We start from the raw sequence: 23,595 nt of genomic DNA on the forward strand, positions 1-23,595 counted from the left end.
CCTCAGGGGCATGGAACCAGGATAGTCCAGAGAAAGGCCTTTATTGTCCCAGGCTGGAGAGCAGGGTCAGAGGTAGCTGACATCATTGCAGATGATGGGTTGGCGGCTGCGGCAGCTCATGAGGGCTGCAAATCGTGAGACGTCTGCAGGCAGTTCAGGTTCCGGGCGAGGAGGGCACGATAGTCTCTTTCCTGCCATCGCCGCCCTGCGTGCCCTGGCCAGCTGGCGCCGCAGCTGCTCCGAGAGCCCAAGCAAGAACTGAGGGGGCCGGGCACGGGCACGGGGCCCACCTCCATCGTCCTCCTCACCCGCTGCCTCTGGCAACTCCATCCAGTTGTGCACCAAGTCGGCAAAACAGTTGTCCCCCAGCACCAGAGGCTGGCGACTGCGACCTCTGTTCAGCAGGGCTGCTGTCCAGTCTTCAGCTTCCAGCCCCCGCCAATGCTCCAGGCAGGCATCTGGGGTAGACTTGGGCCGTGGTCGGTGAGCAGGTGGTGCACTGGCCCCAGGAACTCTGCTGGGCAGGGCAATGCCACTGGCCGAGAGACGCTGTCTACGCGGGGGCCATGCTGCAGGTGCTGGGTGCTGGAGTACCGGCAGCTCTTCCTCTCTCCACGTGCTGCCCGACACTTCAGAGAAGCCAGAGTCCCAGTCCAGGGCATTCTCCCTGGGGCTCCCCAAGACAACACCCTTGTCGCCTATTACCACACTTTCTTCCTCCTCTTCCACACAGCAGACTGAGTCCTCGTCCAAGGCATCTGAGGCCCTGAGTTGGTGGCTGAGCAGAACACGTGGGCCAGGTTTGGGGGGTGGTGGAAGGGGGCCAGACATGGGGGGTGAGCCTGTGTCCCGGCCACACAGCTGTGGAGGAAGAGAAGGCCCAAGTTGGAGGGGGTAGCACTTGTCACCCCTGCCTGCCTGGCCAGACCAGTCCCCAAACAGAAGGCCCAGGAGGGCTGGCTAGGCCTGCAGGCCTGGGCAGCCAGCCTCCAGCGGGCACTGGGCCGGTATGGGGGCGCTGGCACACGTAGCTCGTGTGGCTCCCATCAGCCGACCTGGTGGCTGTCTGGCAGGCTGCAGCACGCAAAGCTGGGCAAGTCGGTACCCGCCACCAGGGCGGGAGGCAGGGTTGCGGGCCTGCCTGCATCGGGAAGTAGGTCTTGTTCAGGGCTGGGGGTGGGGGAGCATCCCCACTTCCTGAGGGATTCAGCTCCCCAAAGCTCACAGCCTCTTTCAGAGAAAGAGCACTTGCCAGGTGAGGGGTAGGAAAAGGAGGTACAGGTCAGTTTGGAGTAGAAGGCATCCAAACAGCGCCAGCACTTCTTTAGTCCCTCGCAGCCCCTTGATCCGCCCCAAAACAAGTTTCTCCCCGCCAACTCCCTCCGCCACCCCGGCAGCAACGCCAGCTGGGCGGCTGTTACTTGATGCCCAATGCAGCTCCCAACCGTCCGAAACCCGATGCGGGCCATCTGGGCCATCTGGGCCATCTGCGCCGCCCCGCCCCCATCCTGCCTCAGATGGGCACTCGGGGCGGCCCCCTACCCGTGTGTCGTTCGGGCTGGACCGCAGCGGGGCACCCCACTTGCGTCCTCACAAGCCACACCCGCTCCCAAGCCTCACCAGTTCCCAGCGGAGCTGGCCCAGGAAGCTGTCAAGCCGAGCGCTGTGCATGCCCGTGCCGGAGCCCCCGCCAGGCCTGCCAGTTCCTCTTCGAACTCCAGCGGGAGCCGCGCGGAGAAGGCCAGCGGGCCGGCCAGCGGCGCCCCGGCCCTCCGCCTGGCTCCACGGCTCCTCGCTCTCGGCACCTCCGGCCGCCGCCGCCGCCGCCGCCGCCCCAACATCTGGCAGCCCCGCCCCGCCCCTGGTGCTGCAGCCAATGGGGGCGGGGCGGGGATGAAGCGGCCCCGCCTCTCGGGCCAGGACGAGTGGGTGGGTGAGCCTGACACCCGCTCCCCACTTCTCTGCAGCTCTGGAGGGAGAGGCGGGGCTGTAGCTGAAAGCCGGGCGGGTCCTGCCTGGGGCTCCCCCACACCCTGGGCGGTTCGCTGCATGACCCAAGACAAGGCGACTCCCCGCGGTAGCCTCAGCTTCCCCGTTTTTCCCGGGATAGGCCTGCGGTCTCCCCCGCAGGAGCTCCTTGAGCGCTCCGATCCCCCCCCAGCCACGCCCACGTGCGGACAGAGCTGCCCCAACCGTCGGACCTAGCCTTGCTGTAGCCCACTCCGGGCGCGAACCACTGAATCCGTTCCTGGAGGGGCCTCGACAAATCCTGGGAATGATGGGTCCCGTCCCTCTAAGGACTCGAGGAGCACAGGACCTCGCGGCAGCACAGGAGATGAACTCCGGCCAAGGCCCAGTCCCACGTCTGGCAGAGCTAGGCAGGGCCGCCCTCTAGTGGGGAGCGCGGTTAGCGGCGATTACCTCGGCGACACCCGGCACTCCCTTTGCCCGCACCGCAAGCCAACATAGAGTGCAGGGGGTTAGGGCAGCACTCTCTCTCCAGAAGGGTCAGAGCCCCGTTCCTGGAGGCTAGGTTTCAGGATACAGTCTAACTTGAGACAGACTAAACAACTCAGTAGGCAAAAAACAGCGGGAATGAGGGTGGGCAGGCTAGTCTGGCTAGTCTGGAAGAGGGGACTCACAAAGGAGGCAGCACTCTGTATGGGACCTGAATGAGCCATCATGGGAGATCAAGAAGGGTATTCTAGGGGCACTTGAGTGATTCAGTAGATTAAGCGTCTTGACTCTTTTTTTTTTTAAAAAGATTTTATTTATTTATTTGACAGACAGAGATCACAAGTAGGCAGAGAGGCAGGCAGAGAGAGGAGGAAGCAGGCTCCCTGCAGAGCAGAAAGCCCGATACGGGGCTCCATCCCAGGACCCTAGGATCATGACCTGAGCTGAAGGCAGAGGCTTAAACCACTGAGCCACCCAGGCGCCCCTCTTTTTTTTTTTTTAAGATTTTATTTATTTATTTGACAGAGAAGTCACAAGTAGGCAGAGGGGCAGACAGAAGGGGAGAAGGGAGTGGGCTCCCTGCAGAGATCATGACCTGAGCCAAAGGCAGAGGCTTAACCCACTGGGCTACCCAGGCACCCATGTGTCTTAACTCTTGATTTCCTCTGAGGTCATGATCTCAGGGTGGTGAGATGGAGCCCGAAGTTGGGCTCCACGCTGAGCGAGGAGTCTGCTTAAGATTCTCTCTCTCCCTCTGCACCCTCCCCCATGGTCTCTCTTATTCTCAAAAAAAGTCGGGGGGACAAAAAGATGGGTATTCTAGGCAGAAGCATCAGCCAGCTGAAGGCCCTTAGAAGAGAGGGGTTGCACAGAGCTTAACATAAAGAAGGCCTAGGTGTCTAGACGGTGGTAGTTAGGGGAAGGAGGTCAGCAAACCAAGCTCCTAGCAACCCTGGAAAGAAATAGAGGGTTTTGTTCTTGGTGTGGTGGGGAGCACTGGGCTTTTGAGCAGGGAATGAGCCAGGATGGTTCCTGTTTGGGTAATCCTAGCTGCTTTAGGAGAATCACTCTGTAATCAGAGTGGAGACTCCTGCCCTCATCCACCAAGGAAGGGAAGGGCCTGGGCCTGGGTAGGGCAGGGACACAGAAGGGGGTGACTTTGGGGTACGTTTTGGAGCTAAAATCAAGCCTTGCTGATGCACGAATATGGGTAGGGAAAGAAGAGCATCCACCATGACTCCTACTAGATTTCTGGCCTGAACAGCTGGTCAGATGGAATTGCTGTGACTGGGTCCAGGAAAGAGACTGGAGAACGGGTTCAGGGAGGAACACCAAGGGATTATTTGTAGACACTCAACCCTTGAGATGCCTGTTGGAAACCCCACATGAGATGCAGAGGCAGCCACAGAGTGTGTGACTCTGGAATTTGGGAGAGGGATGGACACTGAAGCCTTGGATCTGGGAAGCAAAGCGAGTGGATGGTATTTAAGGCCACAGACTTGGATGTGTTGGGGGAGGTGACTGTAGACAGAGGAGGGCAGCAGTCAGGACTGAATGCTCGAAGAATCCTCTTGGTTGTGATAGGGAAGCAGGACCCGCATGGGGACTAAGCAGGAGCAGCCAGGGAGAGGGGAGGAAACTGAGAGAGTGTGGGCACTTAGGAGCCAAGGGAGCAAGTGTCAAACACTGCCCAGGAGGGGAGACTGGAAAATGAACTGAACTTAGCAGTATGCAGATCTCTTGAGGACTCTGGCAAGGGCAGTTTCACAAAGAGAGCGACAAACTTGATGATAGAAGAGAGTGAGAGATGAAGAACTAGAAAGTGCGAGTGTGAACAACTTTTTAAAGATTGACATATGGGGCGTCTGGGTGGCTCAGTGGGTTAAGCCTCTGCCTTTGGCTTGGGTCATGATCTCAGGGTCCTGGGATCGAGTCCTGCATTGGGTTCTCTGCTCGGCAGGGAGCCTGTTTCCTCCTCTCTCTCTCTGCCTGCTTCTCTGCCTACTTGTGATCTCTCGCTGCCAAATAAAATCTTTAAAAAAAAAAATAAAAATTGAGGGCACCTGGGTGGCTCAGTGGGTTAAAGCCTCTGCCTTCAGCTCAGGTCATGATCCCAGGGTCCTGGGATCAAGCCCCACCATCGGACTCTCTGCTCAGCGGGGAGCCTGCTTCCTCCTCTCTGCCTGCTTCTCTGCCTACTTGTGATCTCTGTCTGTCAAATACATAAAATCTTTAAAAAATAAAATTAAAATTAAAAAAATAAAAATTGACATTTAAATATAATAAATGGACAGCTCTCAAAGGTACAGCTCAATGAATGTTAAAATCTATAAACACGTGTATAGTTGTCGCCCAGATCAAGGTATAGACTCTCCCCAGCGACTCCAGGAGGACACTTTGTGCCCCCTCCAGTTGATAGTCTCGAAGATAACCACTATTTTGATTTATATCACCACGGATTCTTCTTGCTCTTGGAATGTAGGCAACTTTTAAGAGATTTTGCTGATGGCTGAGCTCAGATTTATAGGCAGATAATGTTCTTAATGGTGAGAGGGGGTGGGCAACTGGAGTTTGGACTCTATGGCCTAGCAAGTCCTTAACCCAGTTTTCCTGGGTGCTGTGCTTGTGTCTCAAAGACTGCATGACCAAGACTTTCTTCCCTGAACCTGGTTTCCCTACCAGAAGCTCGATCCTTTTCCCCTAACATTTCCTTTGGGTTATAGTAACAAATGGGAGAATTCACTGGACGCAGTAAACCTTGGGGTTGCCCAGGCCTTGTAGTCCCTGTCTGGAGTCTGGAGCTCAAGTCACCAGGGATGGGCGGGGCTGAGACCTGGGAGGCCCAGGAGTCCAGCCTGCCCTGCGGTGTTTAAGCAACTGACCTGGCAACAGGGTAGGCCTGACAAACACGTCTGGTCTTCCGGAGTCTCCTCTGCTGTCTGTGTCTTCAGGCCACCATGGCCCTGCTCAGGCCCCCGGTGCTTCTGCTAGTTCTGGTTGTCTCTGGTGAGGAGTTGGTGGGTGGGGGAACCCACTTTTCATGCCCCAACACCCTCCACAGTGCAGTGAAATCATGACTCTTCTCAGATAAGCTACCATGCAGGGCAGGGGCTGTGGGCCAAGCAAGGAAGGACAAAGATCTAACTCCCTGACCCTCATTCCTTATGGCTGCTTCCTCAACCAAGACCTCACTCTTGTTCAATGAGCTGAGTCATGGTTGGATGTGGGGGACAAGGAAGAGTTTTTGGCTGCTTGGTCCTGAGACGTGACAGCCCTGAAGCCGAAGGGCCAGCATGCGTGGGGGGCCTCCAGCCTGAATTGTCTCTTCCTCATAGAACTCCATGGCCTGCCCTGGTTCATAAATGTCTCTGAGAGCCAGGGACCTGGTGCCATCCTTTACTCCTTCCCAATCAACTGCACGTCTTACGTGCCCACCCTGGAGTTGCTCTACGTGCAGCCACCAACCACCTTCTTTAACCCACCCAGCCTGAACAGGCAGCAGAAGACCTACATGGCCATGGTAGGGTCCTGGGCACAGATGGGAAGCATGGGGGGGACAAGGGCAGGCCCTCAATTCCCCAAGCCAGAGGTAGTGTATGGGGATGGAGAGCCCAGAGTCCCACATGGCACTGCCCATCTGCCCCAGGTGACCTTAAGTAGCTCGGCCCGGCTGGATGCCCTGGCAGTGAATCACTACAGACTGCAGCTGCGGCTCACATGTGGCAAGAAAGTGTTGGAGGCACCCCTCTCTGTGAATGTGCACCGGGACTCTGGCTACAGCCCATGTGCCAGCCAATTTGCCAACCCAGGTGAGGCCAGGGGCAGCAGGCAGGGCTGGGTGGCACGGCCTGAGCAGAGCCTCCCTGACTTCCCCTCTGGCTAGGTGGGGAAATCATTCAGGTTCGGGAAATGGTCACCCCTGGAGCCCAGCTGTACACTCTGCTGCTCCCAGGCCTGCAACTCCAGCGTGCCCAGGTGAGCCCAGCACATGAGCAGTCAGGGGTAGAGGGAACAGCAGGATGGGGGAGGCACCTAGGGAAACCAAACCCGGCCCCTCCTTGGCCCAGCTCCTCTCTGGCCAAACACAGAATGCGGAGGGCCCCTTTAGTGTGTGGTGAGCCTCTGCATGAGGGGTGTTCCTGGAGAGAGTCACTGAGGGCTGCATCCCCCTGAGGACCATGGTTGTCCTGCAAGGACATCTCAGGGCTTGTGTTCTTTCTGGCTCTCCTCAGGGTTCTGAATTCTTCATGAAAACCCTGTATCACTCTTGGAATCCAAAAAAAGAAATGTCGTTTAAAACAAACAAAATAATTGATTTAAAAGCAGAAAAGATTGAGGATCAGGGCCAGGAGTCAGGGTGGAGATTGGGGAGTCACCCTGTGGTGGAGTATGGGAGCGTTGGGTGTGGGCAAGTACCAGCTGGGGTGTTGGGGGATTTCTACAGGGATGTGTGGGGCACTGGTGGTGGGGCTGGGGCCTCCAGCATCACTGTTCTGTCAGCTAAGCATCAACAGTGCCCAGGACCCTCCATACTTCCCCGGACCTTTCTCCATCAATGGGCAAGGCTGGCTGCTGGCACCATCCCAGGGCCTCAAAGGCCAGGCTCCAAAGGTGAGCTTGACTTGGAACCTGGGGATACCCACGGATGGGGCATGCAATAGACAAGAGCCACCATTTCCTGGAGGTTTGTTTGTTCTTGGTCTCTGAAATTTTGCTGCCATGTTCAGACATAGCCCACATCTGTACCTGTTGCCACATGCTAGCTATTCTCTCACACTGGCCTGGTTCTGTGCTGGGTTCTGGAGTTCCAGAAAGAAAAGGGATCCCTGGCTCTGGGAGCTCCCAGTGCCTTTAATAGGACTGAGAGTGTTCAGAGCAGTTACATAGGAAGAGAAAGTTCTGGGTAAAGTGGCTAGTCTGGAGAAGATTAGAGAAGTTCCTTCTTTAAAACCTCCGTGTCTTAATGATGGGCTCTTAGTAACTCTAATACGATGTTGCATTGTGAATGACTCAGATATCACACATTTGGGGGCTGCTTGCATCCTAAAAGAAGAGTTTATGGCCCCAAAGAATGGGACTCAAAGGAGTACTTGTCAGCAGAGTGACAGGTATTGGGGTGGAGTGAGGGTTGGGGCTCCTTGTCCATGGAGGGCCTGAGGCAGGGAGTGCCTATTGGAGGGAAGATTATGCAAAGACCTATAGTAGATACACTAGTCCTCTTCCTGCTCTGTGTGCACTATAGGTCTTCCCGCTTGAGGTTTTGGTGAGCTTTGGCCAAAATCAAAGCTGCCACAGGATGCTGAAGGTGAAAGTTTTGCCTGATCCCTCCAGTCGGATCTCCTTCCTGTAAGACTCCCTTACTCTGGGTACGGTGGGGGTGGCAAGGCATAGGCCCCGGGAATTAGGAGTAAGGTTAAGGTGTGGGGCTGCTGAGGCGTCCCCAGCTAGCTCCTGTATGAGGAAACTCCCGGGGGAACGGCCTGTGGACAGGGCCGGGGGTGGCGTGAGCAGGCATGAGCTAGTGCTTACCCCCCCAAACTTTTTGTCCAGGGGACAGGCCCCAAATGTCACCATCCTGGAGGACCTGGCCCCCGGCAGTAATGTAGTTCAGGTTCGAGCCCGGGGCTTAGACGTGCGCTACGAAATCCTCTCCCCGGTGCCCTGCCCGCTCTTCTCCATCGGACGTGGTGAGGGGCACTGGGGGGTGGTTGTGGTGCAGCATACCCCTGCGGCTGGTCCAGTGCTATCTCCCCGCCCTTCTGAGAAATGAGGCTGGAGCCGGGGCAGATGGGGGCGAGGTGGCGCTGGGAGGCCGGACTAGAATTAGAGGAGAGGCTCGGAGGAGGTGGCCAGAAGGAGAAGGCTCAGCGCCCACTCGGTGCGGTGGATCGGGTGGGATGATGGGAACGGGATTGAGCTGGGGGCGGGGCTAAACTCAGCATTCCCCACCCCTCCCCGCCCAGAGGACGGCGTGGTCCGCACCACCGCACCCTTGGAGTTGGCGCCTGCCCGGGGCGTGGCGGTCACTAGGCTTCAGGTGAAGGCCTATGAGCGGCGCAGGCCGTGGGCCAGCGTTGACCTCGATGTCACGGTGAACGTGCGTTCCGTCAACCGCTGGCCCCCGCGCTGCCTCCCAGCAATGCTTGTGTGAGTACACAGGAACCTTATCTAAGATATTGGGGGAATGGCCATGGCTTGTGGTCCTGTTCTACTCTTGCCTTGCCGCCCGCACTCTGCTCCCAGGACTGAAATCCCAGAGACCACGCCGGTGGGCACTGTGCTGAAAACCTTCACTTGCACTGATCCCGACTCTGCTGGCTCCCCCCTCGACTACGAGCTGCAGTTCCACAGCCCGCCTGGTCCTGCTAGCCTCTGCCTTCGAGGCAGGGCCTTGGAGGTGCCCAGTCCCGCCTACAGACCCATGTGCTGGGTGCTCCAGGACATGAAGGTGGAGGGTAGTGGGGGCGGGGGGCAAGGTTCTGTGGGAGCTGAGACCATGACGGTGAAGGCCTTGATGGGGGAGTCAATCTGCTTTGAAGTCCAGGAAGCAGAGACTCAGGGTTGACTGTGTGTGGATGCCCTGACCTCATGCAGCCCAGGGTGGCTTTAGGCTCTCCCAGGCCTTGGCTTGGCCTCACTCTGTGGTCCCTCTGGCCAGGTGAATGCCACACTGGACTGTGACACTCCTGGGGCCTGCTTTCAGCATGCAGCCTCCATCCTGGTGCTCGATGGTGGTCAGCCCCCCATGACCAGTGAGTGACCATACCTAGGCCTGGACATTCAGGACAGGGTTGTTCTGTACCCCTCTCCCTATCTTCAAGATAAGGTCACCTCTCTTCCCACAGAAACCAATAGGGCAGGGTTGTCTCCATGTCAGACTCCTAGGGTGGGGCATTTTCTCTCCTCTCCTTGGCATCGCCCTCTCCACCCAAGGAATGCCTATTGCCCTTCCTTCCTCCAGACCCACTCTCTCCTTAGACTGCCAGGGAGGGCCCTGTCTCCCTCCTCAGACCCCAGGAAAGGGCTGGACACCCCAGGCCAGCTCCTTGACCACCCAATGGCCTCTAGGTGAGGTACCAGTATTGGTGATGGTGACTCCTGTCAATGAGTTCTCCCCAGCCTGTGTCCCTCGCACATTCCGGATCCGGGAGGATGCAGGGCCCCACACCCTGCTTGGCTCTGTGGTGGGCACAGACAAGGATTACCCACACAACAGCATCGAGTACTACATCTCTGGTGGCCCCACCACCTTCTCTGTGGACCGTCTCAGCGGTACTTCCGCGCCAGGGCTGGGATGGAGGGAGGGAACCGGAGCTGACTCTGCAGGCTGAGGCTGTGGGCACCTCTTCTAGGGGAGGTTCACCTCCTGGGATCTTTGGACTATGAGCTGCAGACACTGTACAGGCTCACTGTCCTGGTAACTGACCATAGCCAAGACCAGCACCCCACCCAGCGCCGCTCTGGCTCCTGCACCATTACCATCGAGGTTGAGGTACTTGAGCCCTGAGGCCTTGGAAACACTTGGCAAATCTTCCTCTGGCATTCTACTTCTTCCCAGGACTTAAGTTTCTTCCATTGGTTGGCTGGAGGGAAGTGGTGCCTCCTCATAGAAACCTCTGGGACCTGTTTCCTGACACCTGGGCTCTGGCTGTGGTCGGGGGAGACTGAGGGGGACCAGCCTCAGGGGATTTGGGGTGATCTGGCTACCTTCCTGCAGGATGTGAATGACTATGCCCCCAAGTGTCAGCCCCCGTTTCAAGAACTCACCATCTACGCTCCTCTGGGCCATAGTGTGGAGGTAACCAAGGTGTCATGTTGGGTTCCTCAGGAGCCACAGCGTCGGACCTTTTCCTACAGCATCGTGGGAGGTGAGGGCTGTGGGGGCTACTGGGCTGTTGGGGAAGGAGCAGGCCAACGCCAGCAGTAGTCCCCTACTTCTGCCACTTTGCTTTCAGGGAACAGTCAGAGCCGATTCAGCCTGCAAGGACCCATCCTGGTGCACAAGAGCATCACGTGGGGACCCCACTGGCCAGAGCAGCCCCATACTTATGAGCTATTGATCCGGGTGGCTGATGCAGGTCCCTCCATCCCCCACCTCAGCACCACAGCCACCGTCATTGTGCATCTCATTCCCTGGAGCACCAGCACAGTGACCACCCGCACCCACAGATCCCCAGTGAGAGGGGCCCTTTGGACCTTGGGAAGTGGGGAGAGAGGATCTTGAAGGGTGAGGAGACCCAGTTCTCCAGGCGGAACGATGGGGGAAGGCACTCCAGAGGAAGTCATTGAGTGTTAAGAGCCTAGTAATTCAGAAGAGCAACTCTGGGGTGTGCGGCAGCCCAACTCTTGGAGGGGTCTGAAGGCTGGATGATCAGGGCATTTTGGCAGGGCTGTGGCCCCCATTTCAGGTGCCTTCAGTGATGACACCCCTGCTCGTGACAGACGTGGAGGCTTTCTGGCAGCCGGAACCTTGGTTTGTGGTGGTGCTGACTGTGACAAGTGCCCTCTTTCTCTTGGCTCTGGGCTGGCTCTTCAACAGGCTCTTCCAGGGGTAGGGTTTCTATCCCTCTGCTCTCTGTCTCACCCCAGCCCACTATGGACCCCATCCATGATATGTGGTTTCACCAAGATTTGGTGACAATGCCCAAATTGTTGTGCAGGAAAACTCGTATTAATTCAGGCTGCTCTCCCTCCAGGGGTCTTCTGGTTAGAGGCAGAGAGGCACTGGGAGGAAGTTGTCTCCGGTATTGGCAGAGCCTGGTCTTGGAATGGGCTGGGTGTGGATGAGGCCCAGTATTTTGAGATTCAGAGTTTGTCATGCATTGGGCTGAGCAGAGAGCCTGATGCAGGGCTCGATCCCAGGACCCTGAGATCATGACCTGAGCTGAAGGCAGAGGCTTTAACCCACTGAGCCACCCAAACGCTCCTCCCTATTTCTTTCTTTCTTTTTAAAGATTTTATTTATTCATTTGAGAGAGAGAGAGAGACAGAGTACAAGCAGGGGGAGAGGCAGAGGGAGAGGGAGAATCAGACTCCCCGAAGACCTGAGACCCTGACATGCGGCTTGATCCCAGGACCTGGAGATCATGGCCTGAGCCAAAGGCAGACACTTAATCATCTGAGCCACCTAGGCGCCCCTATTTATCCCTATTTCTTATCCCTACCCTTCACTTCAAACCAGACCTGCCCCCAAGAATGACTTCGTTTTGTGGGCACAGGACTGAATCCAGGAGAAGGTTGGGGGTAACAATGTGGGCATTGCATACAGACATTGGCTAGCCCCAATATAAAGGGACAGATAAATGGTGCTGGTTCCTGGAGCCAGCAAGTCTGCTGCCCTCACTGACTGGTCCCACCTCCTGGCATTTTAGGTTGGCCCAGATGCTGCAGACACCAAGCAAATCAGCCCAGGCTCTGCTACTAAACAGGTCAGGCTCCTTTACATACCTCAATGCCTGAGAGTCCCTCTTCTTAAACTCAGGCTGGGACCAAGAGCCTTATCCTTATTCTTGCTCTTGCTTTGCCCTAGTATCCAGGGAACTGAGGAGTCCATTGAGGGGTTCACGGAGGCACCGAGGACAGAGATGCCACGGGCACCCAGCAGTGTCGTGAGCCTGGTATGCCAACCTACCATCCTGTATAGGGGGCACAGAGGCTGCTCCAGAGTACCCCCTGTCAAGCCTGCCTCCTTGTGGATGGCTACCCCTGGTAGAGCCCATGGCAGCACCATCAGGATGGAGGAGACAGTGGGACTCCTGACCCCTTTGGGAGAAGACCTTCAGCCGCTCCCTGGGGGCAGGGCTCAGCTCATTGCCTTCTCTCATTCTCCCCATCAGCAGCACTTCGATGGCAGAGCACAGGACTCCCGTGAGTCCCCCTCTTCCCAGACCACTCTCTACCTGGGTCCACTTTCTCTCCTTAGCCCATCTCAGCATCTCCTTTGACCACCAGGCAACCACCAGCTACTCTTTCCCTGAATGGGGTCTGTTCTCACCCCCATTCACCTTTCAGCCAACGTTTCTCAAACACCTGTCAGACTTAGACCTGGTCTGGTTCCTGCCTATGGTGGAAAGGGTGGTGAGGGGAGGGGCCCTCAGATATTACATGGTCATCAGTGATTTCACCGTAATCCGGCCCTGGGCTTGGGGGCTGGTGTCCAGTCTGTAGGAATCAAGGGGGCTTCCTGTACATTTGAGCCAGACCTCACAGGATGGCTGAGAAAGGAGGGAGGGAACACGTTGGATTGAGCAGAGGAGGGTCTCCCCAGGGGTCCTGGAATGTCTTCCCTACCTTTAAGGGAAGGAGGCTGTTCTGCTGAAGCCAGCAGTGCCCTCTCCTCCTCCTGTTCATCTGAGCTCAGGTACAGGCAGAGAATACTTGTTCAACACGCTCACGGGAGCCCGGCGCTGGCTCTGAGGCCAAGAAGCTGCTTCACTGCTTCACTGCGTGTGGCAATCCTTCTTCCCATGATCAGCAGTTGAGACTGCAAGTTGATTCTATAATAAACAAAATTACAAACAGAAGAGTCCCAGGCTTGAAACCCACCTGTGGGAGAAGCTCTGAGATCTGTGTTTCTTTGTTCTCACTTGGAGAGTGCCTTGCCTTCTGGGAGCACTCTAGGGAGTAGTAAGATTATTTATCTTTTGAGAAGGCACTGCAGGATGTTCTGACTGACCGTGATTAATGCAGAGGTGAGAGGCTGTTATCCTTGCTCGTGACGTAAGAGGCCTCTAGTCAGCCTGTCCTTCCAGAGACCACCTGCTCTAGCAGATGGGGAGGGCCGAGGAGTTTCCTTTCCCCATTGAACAGAAAATATTGTTGCTGTTTGAGGGCCCTCACCAACCTCCAGTGCCATTTGCAAACTGTGTAGGGGAGGTTTTCTTGGGAAGGATCTGGAACTTTTGCACTGACGTGAGAGTTGGTGCAGACTTGAGAACCCAAGGACGGATGGGTATGGAGGGATTGATGGTAGCCCCCTTCTGATGGGATCTTCCCATTTATTCCTAATCTGTTTCTTCTGGTTTTTTGGCTCTCAGCCCTCCCAATGCTGAGCTGAGTTGAGCTCTTGCACACAGCAACAACTTGCAGGAATGCAGGTTCTGTTGGAGGTGGGGCTAGGTCACTCCCCTTGCCTGGCCTGGAATCAGGTCTCAGGTTACTGCCAGCTCTCCAAGAGGACCTCCTTTCAGGGTAGAGGTTACCTTTACTGAGATATCCCTAAGTTCTTTCAATCTTCTCCCCTCTGCCAAGTCTGTGGACACAAGCCCTCTCAGGGCAGTGGAGGATTCCCTTCCTAAGCCAGTTATGCTGTCCCAGGCCAGGGAAGATGCCGAGTGACTTTCATAGGAAAACCCCGCTTCATGGTGCTCCTGGCAAAGTGAGGGTGTTCTAGCTGGCCCCAGAGACAGCAACCTGATAGCAGGCTGTTATTGGAAGTGGTTATAGGCTGACTTTCTTGAGCATTCACCCAGGTCTAAGGGCTCATTGTTACCCTCGTTTTATAGATGGGGCAACTAAGTCTCAAAAGTCACATAACTAGCTAGTTCTGGCACTTGATGTGGTTCTAGATTATGTGATTGCATTTGAGCTCCTAACCCTGAAGCCAAGCCCGGAGTTAGGTGCTCTGTATGAGGAAGAAGGAATAACCATTTTCCTAGGACTTATAGCCTCTGAGACGTATCATGACAATCTAGGGCAAAAGCGGTGTCAGGCACTCAAGATAAGATGCTCTAGGGCAGGAAGAGGAGTTTCTGTTTTGTGCCAGGTTTTGTGCTGGGCACTGAACTCAAGGCGGCATAAAGATGAACGTGGACAATGGGCCAGGGACTGCTTGGGGTTAGCACACGTGGCTGCACCTCGTCACTGATGAGAGGCAAAGCTGGGGAAGCCGTTGGGAAGGGAGTATTATGCTTTGAAATCAGTAGGAGGAGGTACGAGATCCGGTGCCTCCATTTCCAGAGGTGGCGTGACCCTGGCCAGGCCTCCCCCTCTGAGCCTCAGTTTCCTCACCAGTAAACCTAGACAACAAGCCCTCTCTTCCAGGGTGGGTGACCAAAAAAGCATATAGCACACAGCAGGCGTTCCCTAATTGTGCGCGAGTGTGTGAGAACACGTTGTCGGCTCCGCAAAAAGGCTACACGCGCAAAAAGGCCAAGGGCGGTAGAGCCTCAAGAGTTGCCAGCAAAAGCTCTGCCCCCGCCAGCAACTCCGGGAACAGCGCGCATGCGCCAGCCCTTGCCGTCACAGTCACGTCCTGAGGCGTTCGGCAAGCGCCGTGAGAGGCAGGCTCTGACGGACACGCCGATTGACCTGTCATCGAGAAGCACTCTTCAAGGCGTCGGACGAAGAGGCTGTTGATTGGAGACATCCTCACCTGGGGCGGGTTCTTCGCCGTCCTGGTTACTATGACGCCCGGCCCCCGCCCCCTCGGCTGGCCGCCATCTTGTTGTTGATCCGTACCCAGTGGGCAGCGCCGGGAGCTGGACCGAGCGGCCGGTGCGGGGCCGCTGCTGCGGGGCTCATCCACCTGCGCTGCCTGCCGGGGGCGGGCCGAAACCTGGAGGCCCGGGGGGCCCAGCTCCCGTGGGGAGCCGTGGGCGCCTGCTGCCCGGGCCGGGCCGGTGAGTGACAGGAGCCGGGCCGAAAGACCGGCCTGACGCCGGCGGGGCGGGCGGCGGCGGGCGCGGGGCTGGAGCGGGCGCGCGCGGGGCCGGGGCATCCGCCAAGCATCGCTCTCACCGCTCGAGCGTCCTGACTGGCTGCCCGTGGAGCCTCCCAGAAGCCAGGGCCGAGGCCGGTGGACGGCCGCGAGGAGAGGTCTGAGAGCCCTGCGCCCAAAGGCCGGCCGGTGGTGGGGTAGCGGGAAATTATTTCCTCTGACCCGCACCGCTGAAACGTGTCCATTGCCCGCCTGGTGCTCTCGGGAGTCTTCTGTTGCTCCCGAGTGTGAAACACACACCTACCTCTTTCTTAGAGTGGTTCTTGCGAGTGTTTTTCACTTAGTTGAGAACTAAGACTAGACGAAGCAGGCTAAAGCCCCCCACGAACCCAGGCAGGCCACTGTCACGGCCCTGTGATTCTGGCTGAGCTCAGGCTCTGCCCGACGCCTGCCTCCTGTGCACCTTGGAGCTCAGTATGTGTTTTTTCCTGAAGAGCCTGAAGATGTCCGAGTTTTATTTTGGAACACAATTTCTTTAGTTTCTGACCGTTTTTTGGACTTGTAGTAAGGTCTTTTTGCTCTAGAAGAAAGTGAATATTATGGTGATGACTTTGTTTTATCTCCTAAAGAGGTAGATGTTCTGCCCGTGTCATCAGGAGACAAAGGAAATGTAGGACTGTGTTACAATCAGAAAAGGAAACGAAACTTCTCTTTGTCGTTGTGGATGGTATGGAATTGTCAGATTAACTTTTAAGAGATTAAATGTATCTTGCCCAATTAAAACACTGTCAGGCCCCCTTCCTGTGAGGTTGGGAAGGTTACAGACCATGGGCAAGGTGTGCAGGTCTAGAAAGAGTTCTGAGTGCTCCAAAACACGATGTTCTTTCCTGGTGGTCCCTTGGCTCCTTGGCACAGGTTCCTTGTATGTGGTTGTACAGAAAGCCTGAATGAAGTAAGTTAAACAACAACAGTACTTTGTGTGTTTGTGTCAGGATCCTGTCATCCTTGAATGTTTAATTTTGAAAGAAACCAGCTCCTTGATCAGGAGGTCCTTTTGGAGAAGATACTGAATCCAAGGAGGCTGGCGGCCTGTTGCTGTAGTCTTACTTGTGAGAACACAAAGATTGTTCCTTGTATTTATATAATTCACCTGTAAATGTCAGCACTTTTAACTGTTATGAGCAATAGACAGACTTGGCGAGACTGGAGATCCTACACTGAGGTCAGAAACTGCTGCAGGCTTACGGGATGAGATCCGATATCCTAACCTGGCAGTTCAGTCAAGGTGCTGCCACTCAGCTGGCCCCAGCCCACCTCTCCAGGGCTTATCCTAATCCCCATTAGCCAAATGATTTGCTAGACATTCCATACACGATAGGTACTTCCTTACAGAGTTCTCTTGCAAGCCGAATGCAATGGCTTTTGCTTCTCTTTGGGATACCAGTTCTTCTTCATCTCCACTTCTCTTTTCTCCAGAGTCCATCTCAGGTCCTCTTTATGAAACAGTCCCCAGACATTCCAGTCCTTGGGGGTACTCTGACGTGCAGTAGCATTATTGCCCTTATAGAAAAAAACAAAATAGTATTTGCTCTTTTTTTTTTTTAATAGATTGTATTTATTTGACAGAGAGATCATAAGTAGGCAGGCAGAGAGAGGGGGGAAGCAGGCTCCCTGCTGAGCAGAGAGCCTGATGTGGGGATCGATCCCAGGACCCTGAGATCATGACCTGAGCCAAAGGCAGAGGCTTTAACCCACTGGCCATCCAGGCACCTCTAGTATTTGCTCTTTTTTAAAAATTTTTCTTCCTAAAATATTTATTTATTTATTTATTTGACAGGCAGAGATCCCAAGTAGGCAGAGAGGCAGGCAGAGAGAGAGAGGTGGAAGCAGGCTCCCTACTGAGCAGAGAGCCTGACTCGGGGCTCGATTCAACGACCCTGGGATCATGACCTGAGCCGAAGGCAGAGGCTTTAACCCACTGAGCCACCCAGGTGCCCCATATTTGCTCTTTTAAGAATATTTTTTTTTTGTTTCCTCTAAGACCTAACCCCTCTCCTACAATAAGGACTGTATTTTTATGTCTTGCGTTACATGTAGATGAGAACTAATTGTTTACAAGAGTATTATATTTGAGTTCAGAACACCTTCTGTATTTAAACAGGGAAGTGGACAGAATAAACCCATAGAAATGGTGATTTGGTGGTCATGGATCTCCTCCAGTGCCTTATGGAGGCCCATCCTCAGTGCTGCAAGACAGAGGCAGAACTTGCTCAAAGTGCAGAACTGAAGCCTGAAAACAGAGTAATTCTGCATCGCAGAAGGGCCTGTGTGGTCCATCCCCTTCCTGGCTAAGATCCGGTTTTGATTCTTGGGAAACATGCATTGGGTGAACATAGTACTGGATGCTGACATTCTTAGACATTCTTCTTGGTTGGGTCTTGTTCTCACTGCCACCTTGGGCTGCTGTAAATGTGTCAGTATTATATCCTTCAGTGCTACCCTGAGACTATGGGGAGCCGTGATGGAAGAGCTGGGGAAAAGCTGCACAGTACACTCTGTCTCAGGCTTGGGACAAGGGAGCAGTTGGGGATTTTGTGTGTTTGTGTCACTCGATCTGTGGTTTTGCCCCCACTTTAAATTAGATTTTATTTTTCCTCCCCTATCACAGCAGGATTGGAGCAATGGATTCTCAGTGAGACAACGTAAGATATCTTGGTTCTTTTATGAAAAGTGATAGATCAAGACTTTCATTTGCTACTGTGGTTTGAAGTTGCACTTGTGTAGGAGGCATTGCAATGAGTTTTGATGGGAAAATGTGTTCTCTTGAGGGCTGGATCCCCGTTAGAGACTTTGTTTTATTGAGTGCTTAGCAAATTTGCTGCTGATCTCTTCTGTTAAGGTTTCATTTGCGGGAGGGAGTTGGGATCATTTACTCCTGTCCCTTCGTTTTATAGAAGGTGGGCAGTCTAGGTGAGTAGGTCTAGGACTGGACTGTCTCTCTCTCTTTTTTCTTTTTTGGTAAAGATTTTATTTACTTATTTTACAGAGGAGAGAGTGCATTTTAGGGGGAGTGGCAGAAGGAGAGGGAGAAGTAGGCTCCCCACTGAGCAGGGAGCCCAATGCAGTTCTTGGCCTGGGATCACGACAGGAGCTGAAGGCAGACACTTAACCGACTGAGCCACCCAGGTGCCCCGACTGGACTCTTTTCAAGATTAAAATTTGATGTCCATGCATAAAAGCAGTTTGAGAACATAAAAATCTGGGTGTGTTAGGATATGACACTTATGAACGACTTATTCTGTAATTGAAAAATCAGGTAATGACAAGTGTTGGTAAGGATATGGAGAAATCAGAGCCTTCATACACAGAGAATGGTGTGAATGTAAAATGATGTAGTCAGGGAGGAGTTGGGTATTTTGTATATTTGTGCTTGTGGGTCTGTGCCTTTGTCAGGATTTGGGAGAGTCTGGCAGTTCTTTAAATGGTTAAATAGTTACCCTATGACCGACAAATCCCACTCCTAATTAATCTACCCAAGAGAAATGAAAACATGTCCACACAAAAACCTGTATATGAGTGTTCATATACAGTGTTACTTACAATAGCCAAAGGGGGAAACAACTCAACTGTCTTATCAGTTGGTAATGCATAAATAAAGCATATATACATACAATGAAATTATTATTTAGCAACAAAAAAGAATGAAGTACTGATGCATACCACAACATGGATGAACCTGGAAAACACGTGAAGTGAAGGAAGCCAGACACAAAAGATCACATATTTTTCCATTTATACGAAATATCCAGAATAGGCAAATCTATAGAGATAGGAAGTAGATTAGTGGTTGCTTAGGTCTTGGAGGTGGATGAGAGCATAGGGGAATGATAGATAAGGTTACGGAGTTTCTTTTTGAGGTAATGAGTATGTTTAAAATTGTAGTGATGGTTGTGCATGTCTCTGAATATACTAAAAGCCATTGAATTGTGCACATTAAATAGGTAAATCGTATGATTATAATTCAAAGCTGCTATGAAAAATAACTTAGGTGGGTAATTATATTCACTAGTTTAAAGAAAGATAACATACAAGTAACAAGAAGAAATAAAAAAGGATCATCCTTTAACTTCCCTGTGTTTTAGTGTATAACCAGGCTTCCCCCCGTCTTTAGTTTTTACAAAAATGAAGTAATGCTGTACATCCTGACTTGTACCTTTTTGCAGTCAGCAATATATTATACAAACATCTGTGTTGGTAAATGATGCATTTACATCACTGGTTAACTGGCAACAAATTTTGGGAAGTGGAATGTAAGGGCATTGAATAGAGAGGTAGGACCTAGGGTGATCTAGCAAGCACAGGTCTTATCTAAAGGGTCATTGTTCAGTTACAGCCAGTTGGGTTACCAGATCTTGTGATTTTTTTTTGTTATTGTTGAGATTTTATTTGTTTATTTATTTGAGAGAGAATGAGTGAGCGAGAGAGGGAGACCTCAAATTGGAGGGGAGGGACAAAGGGAGAGGAGAAGCAGACTCCCCGCTGGGCAGGAAACCCAACATGGGGCTTGATCCCAGAACCCCAACATGGGGCTCATTCCCAGAACCCTATTATCCTGACCTGAATTGAAGGAAGCTTCTTAACTAACTGAGCTACCCAGGTGCCCCTTGTGATTTTTTTTTTTTTAAGAAAACAAGAAATCTGAATTTTTATGTGAAGTTTCCTGATTTTTTAAAATTTGGCAATGAATTAAGAAAATTTGAGCCCCTTAACTGGTTAAAGAAAATCCTTTGCAGATCAGAAATGGCAAAATATTTGAATTGCCGTTGTGTCCATTCCCAGTGGACAAGGTGACACTCTGCCTTCTGCTTCAGCTTTAATATTGTAGACAAGTGTCCTTTTCATGGTCTTTTTAGTGCCATGGTTTTTCATATTTTTGTGTTTTTTGTTGGGAATTTTGCCTTTTTTGGCAGGGGGCGGGGAGGGGGCACGGGATTTTGCTGTTTAAAATGTCTCTCAAGTGTAGTGCTGATAAGCTGTTAATCTTCCTAAGCAGGAGAAGGTTGTGATGCCTCTTATGGAGAAAATACGTGTATCAGATAAGTTTCATTTGACATGACTCACAGTACTGTTGGCTGAGAGTGCAGTGTTAATGTGGCAACAATATCCAGTAGTCCCCCCTTATCTGCAGGGGATCCTTTCCAGGACCCCCAGTGGGTACCTGAAACGGGGGATGTTACTGAACCCTGTATGTACTATGTTTTTGCTTATACACACATATCTGTAATAAAGTTAAATTTATAAATCACTCACAGGAAGGGGCAGTAATAACTAATAATATAGTAGAACAATTATAACAATATACTGTAATAAAAATTACATGAATATTGTCACTCTCTCACAGTATCTTCTTATACTCACCCTTATGGTGATGTGAGATGATAAAATGCTTGAGTGATAAGAGGCAGTGAGGTGAATGATGTAGGAATTGTGATGGAGTGTTAGGCTACTACTGACCTTCTGACCATACCTTAGGAGGAGGACCATCTGCTCTGGACCGTGGTTGACTCTGAGTGATTGAAACTGTGCAAATTAAAAAAAAAAATGGATAAAGGGAGACTAGTGTATATTAAACTGTCTTTAAACAGAAACATACGGGGCACCTGCGTGGCTCCAGCATTGAGCGTCTGGTTTTAGCTCAGCTCATGATCCCAGGGTCCTGGGATCTAGCCCTGCATCAGACTCCCTGCTTGGCCGGAAGCCTGCCTCTCCCTCTGCCACTCCACCTGCTTGTCTTCCTTCTCTCGCTGTGTCTCTCTCTGTCAAATGAATTACTAAAATTTTAAAGAAAAATACAGAAACATACAAGGTTATATATTATATGTATGTAGCTCTGGAAATATACAAGGTTATATATTATATGTATGTAGCTCTGGTTATATATTATATGTATGTATGTATGTAATATATAATATATAATACATATATGTATGTAGCTCTGTAACCAATATACATATTGGTTATATACATAACCAATTCAGATTTATATACATAAAAATTCAGATTTCTTGTTTTCTTAAAAAAAAAAAATCACAAGGGGCACCTGGGTAGCTCAGTTATGTTATATACATAACCAATATGTATATTGGTTGACAAAAATGTGACTAAAAGCTCACAGAAATCTAACCCTGTATTTCCCTTAGTAGTGGCGGCTTGGTATTTGCTAACTTGGTGTTAGCAGTGACTTAGTAGAATAGAACTACTGGAATAATGAGAAGTTTTTTGTATCTGGCTTCTTTTGCTTAGTATGAGTTTTTGAGGTTCATCCATTTTGTTGTGTTCCTTTTTATACCTGAACAGTATTTTCTCTTACGGTTATACCATGTGCTGATGCGCATGTGAGTTGTTGCCAGTTTGGGACTATTATGAAGAGAGATGCAATAGATGTCCTTGTACAAATCGGTGTGTGTACAAACCTTCATTTCTTTTCAGTATACATCTGAGAGTAGAATGGCTCTGACTCCCAGACTACATCAGTGGGACACTGTTTCAGGAAAAGTTAAAAAGCAGTCCTATGGGCCTTTGGCCCTGGGCCCAAGTTTTGTTGTTATTCCTCCATTACAATTCTCCACTCCAGGCTTAATTTTCTGCTTTTACCTGATTTCCATATCTACCTATACTGAGTTAAGAACTAATGATACTCTATTGAGGTGGCAGGTTGAAGTAACCAGGAACTATTTATTACAAGTGGACACTAGCTTCTAGATGGAGGGAGTTCTGTTTGCTTAGAACTTAGATCAGTGCTTGTCATGCTTCTGGATTTCTTTTTTGGGAGGGGCGGGCAGGGGAAGAGTGAGTGCACATGCAAATGGGGGAGAGGAAGAGAGAATCTTTTTTTTTAAATTTTACTTTATTAAAATTTTTTTTTCTTTTTTTAAATGTTTAATTTATTCATTTGAGAGAGAGAGAGAGAGAGCAGAAGCAGGGGGAGAGGCAGAGGGAGAAACAGACTGCTCCGCTGAGTGGAGAGCCCGATGCGGGACTCGATCCCAGGATCCTGAGACCCTGACTTGAGCTGAAGGCAGACGCTTAACCATCTGAGCCACCCAGCATCCCTATTTTACTTTTTTTAAAAAAAAGTTTTTATTTATTTATTTGACAGACAGCGGGAGAGGGAACACAAATAGTTGGGGAGTAGGAGAGGGAGAAAAGCAGGCTTCCTGCTGAGCAGGGAGCCCCATGCAGGGCTTGATACCAGGACCCTGGGATCATGACCTGAGTCAAAGGCAGATGCTTAACAACTGAGTTACCCAGGCGCCCTGAGAGAGAGAGAATGTTAAGCAGGCTCCATGCCCAGTAAGGAGCCTGGAGCGGCGCAGGGCTGAATTTCATGACCCTGAGATCATGACTGGAGCTGAAGTCAAGAGTCAGACGCTTAACCAGCTGAGCCACCCAGGTGCTCCTGGATTTCTGCTCATTGATGCAGACCAGGAAGTTTCTTTATTCACAGTATTCCCAGAATTCGTCCTTCATCTCTCTGTGGAGCCTGGCCTTGGTGATTTTTGCCTTTGCAAGTGTTCAGGTCCAGTTGCCACAGTGGACATTGCTTCTTTAGACTGTGAATCATATGGCATTTATTTTGCTACTTTAAAATGTTGCATGTGAATTTTAATTTTAATTCACATGCAACATTTTAAAGTTTGAAGCTTCTTTGTCTGATAATCTCCCATGTGTAGTGTTAGAAAATTAGCACCAAAGAGAGGGTCATCTTAAGGGTTCTAGATTTTCATTTCTGAGAGCAGCACACAGTGCTTTTGATGAAGAGTGTTCATCCCTTAAATACACCCACACCCATTAAAAGTCATTTCCAGGGGCGCCTGGGTGGCTCAGTGGGTTAAAGCCTCTGCCTTCAGCTCAGGTCATGATCCCAGGGTCCTGGGATGGATCCCCGCCATCGGGCTCTCTGCACAGTGGGGAGCCTGCTTCCTCCTCTCTCTCTGCCTGCCTCTCCACCTACTTGTGATCTCTGTCTGTCAAATAAATAAATAAAATCTTAAAAAAAAAAAAAGTCATTTCCACATTTTGCCTATTCCTAGCTCTGTTTGGCATATTCTGTTTCACCATTGACTGCTTGGGCCAATGGTCAGTGACTAGTTTCTTGGTTATCAGAGTCCTCTTTTAAAGCTTCTCAAATCTCTTAAAGAATTAAATTGATTCTAATGGAGCTGCTGAAATGATATGTTCTTGATGGAAGGTAAGTGGGGATTTAAGAGGAATGAAACTTTCATGTGGGAGTTGGTTGAAGTAAGAAAATTAAACCTTTAAAACTAACTAACCTTCTTTCTTTCAATTTTATTTATTTGATAGAGACGCAGAGAGATAGGAAACAAGCAGGGGGAGCAGGAGAGGGAGAAGCAGGCTTCTTGCAGAGCAGGGAGCCTGACGTGGGGCTCCATCCCAGCACATGATCCTGGGATCATGAC

At 51.7% G+C, this 23,595-nt stretch overlaps 3 protein-coding genes across 13 annotated transcripts in view; 2 read left to right on the top strand and 1 right to left on the bottom strand.

The window, feature by feature from the left end:
- Positions 1 to 24: 24 nt before the first annotated feature.
- On the bottom strand, positions 25 to 1,850 carry INKA1 (inka box actin regulator 1). Of its 2 annotated transcripts, none has more exons than XM_082703117.1 (2): positions 1,621 to 1,850; positions 25 to 861 (listed from the first exon to the last, which is right to left on the bottom strand). In XM_082703117.1, exons 1-2 carry the CDS (start codon positions 1,669 to 1,671, stop codon positions 67 to 69), a joined length of 846 nt encoding a protein of 281 aa, XP_082559243.1. In that variant the 5' UTR covers positions 1,672 to 1,850; the 3' UTR covers positions 25 to 66. The 2 variants fall into 2 exon arrangements, with proteins under 2 accessions (XP_082559243.1, XP_082559244.1); XM_082703118.1 differs by lacking the exon at positions 1,621 to 1,850 and adding an exon at positions 1,056 to 1,612.
- A 3,482-nt stretch (positions 1,851 to 5,332) lies between these two features.
- Positions 5,333 to 12,980, top strand: CDHR4 (cadherin related family member 4). Of its 8 annotated transcripts, none has more exons than XM_082703904.1 (19): positions 5,333 to 5,463; positions 5,793 to 5,977; positions 6,104 to 6,266; positions 6,341 to 6,432; positions 6,958 to 7,068; positions 7,700 to 7,803; positions 8,008 to 8,144; positions 8,421 to 8,604; positions 8,701 to 8,905; positions 9,116 to 9,209; positions 9,526 to 9,729; positions 9,810 to 9,949; positions 10,175 to 10,325; positions 10,413 to 10,633; positions 10,866 to 11,008; positions 11,829 to 11,885; positions 11,987 to 12,074; positions 12,294 to 12,324; positions 12,818 to 12,980. In XM_082703904.1, exons 1-19 carry the CDS (start codon positions 5,415 to 5,417, stop codon positions 12,871 to 12,873), a joined length of 2,415 nt encoding a protein of 804 aa, XP_082560030.1. In that variant the 5' UTR covers positions 5,333 to 5,414; the 3' UTR covers positions 12,874 to 12,980. The 8 variants fall into 8 exon arrangements, 6 of the variants coding, with proteins under 6 accessions (XP_082560030.1, XP_082560031.1, XP_082560033.1 ...); XM_082703905.1 differs by having other exon boundaries at positions 12,297 to 12,324; XM_082703907.1 differs by having other exon boundaries at positions 8,701 to 8,854.
- Positions 12,981 to 14,750: 1,770 nt separating this feature from the next.
- IP6K1 (inositol hexakisphosphate kinase 1) overlaps positions 14,751 to 23,595 on the top strand; it is a 62,186-nt gene continuing 53,341 nt past the window's right edge. The window contains exon 1 of one of the 3 annotated variants that reach the window (XM_082704522.1): positions 14,751 to 15,077. The gene's annotated coding sequence lies outside the window, so the exon portion shown is untranslated. The remainder of the gene's footprint in view (positions 15,078 to 23,595) is intronic. The other 2 variants (XM_082704524.1, XM_082704523.1) reach the window with 2 other exon arrangements.

The sequence above is a fragment of the Mustela nivalis genome (genome assembly GCF_964662115.1).
Source record: "Mustela nivalis genome assembly, chromosome: 1".
Lineage (NCBI taxonomy): Eukaryota > Metazoa > Chordata > Mammalia > Carnivora > Mustelidae > Mustela > Mustela nivalis.

What these genes read in the sequence shown, in the direction of transcription:
- INKA1 (XM_082703118.1), bottom strand. Translation starts at nt 1,487, where the DNA reads ATGGCCCAGATGGCCCAGATGGCCCGCATCGGGTTTCGGACGGTTGGG. An exon ending in GCCTGCCAGACAGCCACCAG is followed by an intron (nt 862 to 1,055) that starts GTCGGCTGATGG and finishes CTTCCTCCACAG; the next exon opens with CTGTGTGGCCGGGACACAGG.
- CDHR4 (XM_082703904.1), top strand. Translation starts at nt 5,415, where the DNA reads ATGGCCCTGCTCAGGCCCCCGGTGCTTCTGCTAGTTCTGGTTGTCTCT. An exon ending in GGGTGCTCCAGGACATGAAG is followed by an intron (nt 8,906 to 9,115) that starts GTGGAGGGTAGT and finishes CCCTCTGGCCAG; the next exon opens with GTGAATGCCACACTGGACTG. An exon ending in CCAGCAGTGTCGTGAGCCTG is followed by an intron (nt 12,075 to 12,293) that starts GTATGCCAACCT and finishes TCTCCCCATCAG; the next exon opens with CAGCACTTCGATGGCAGAGC.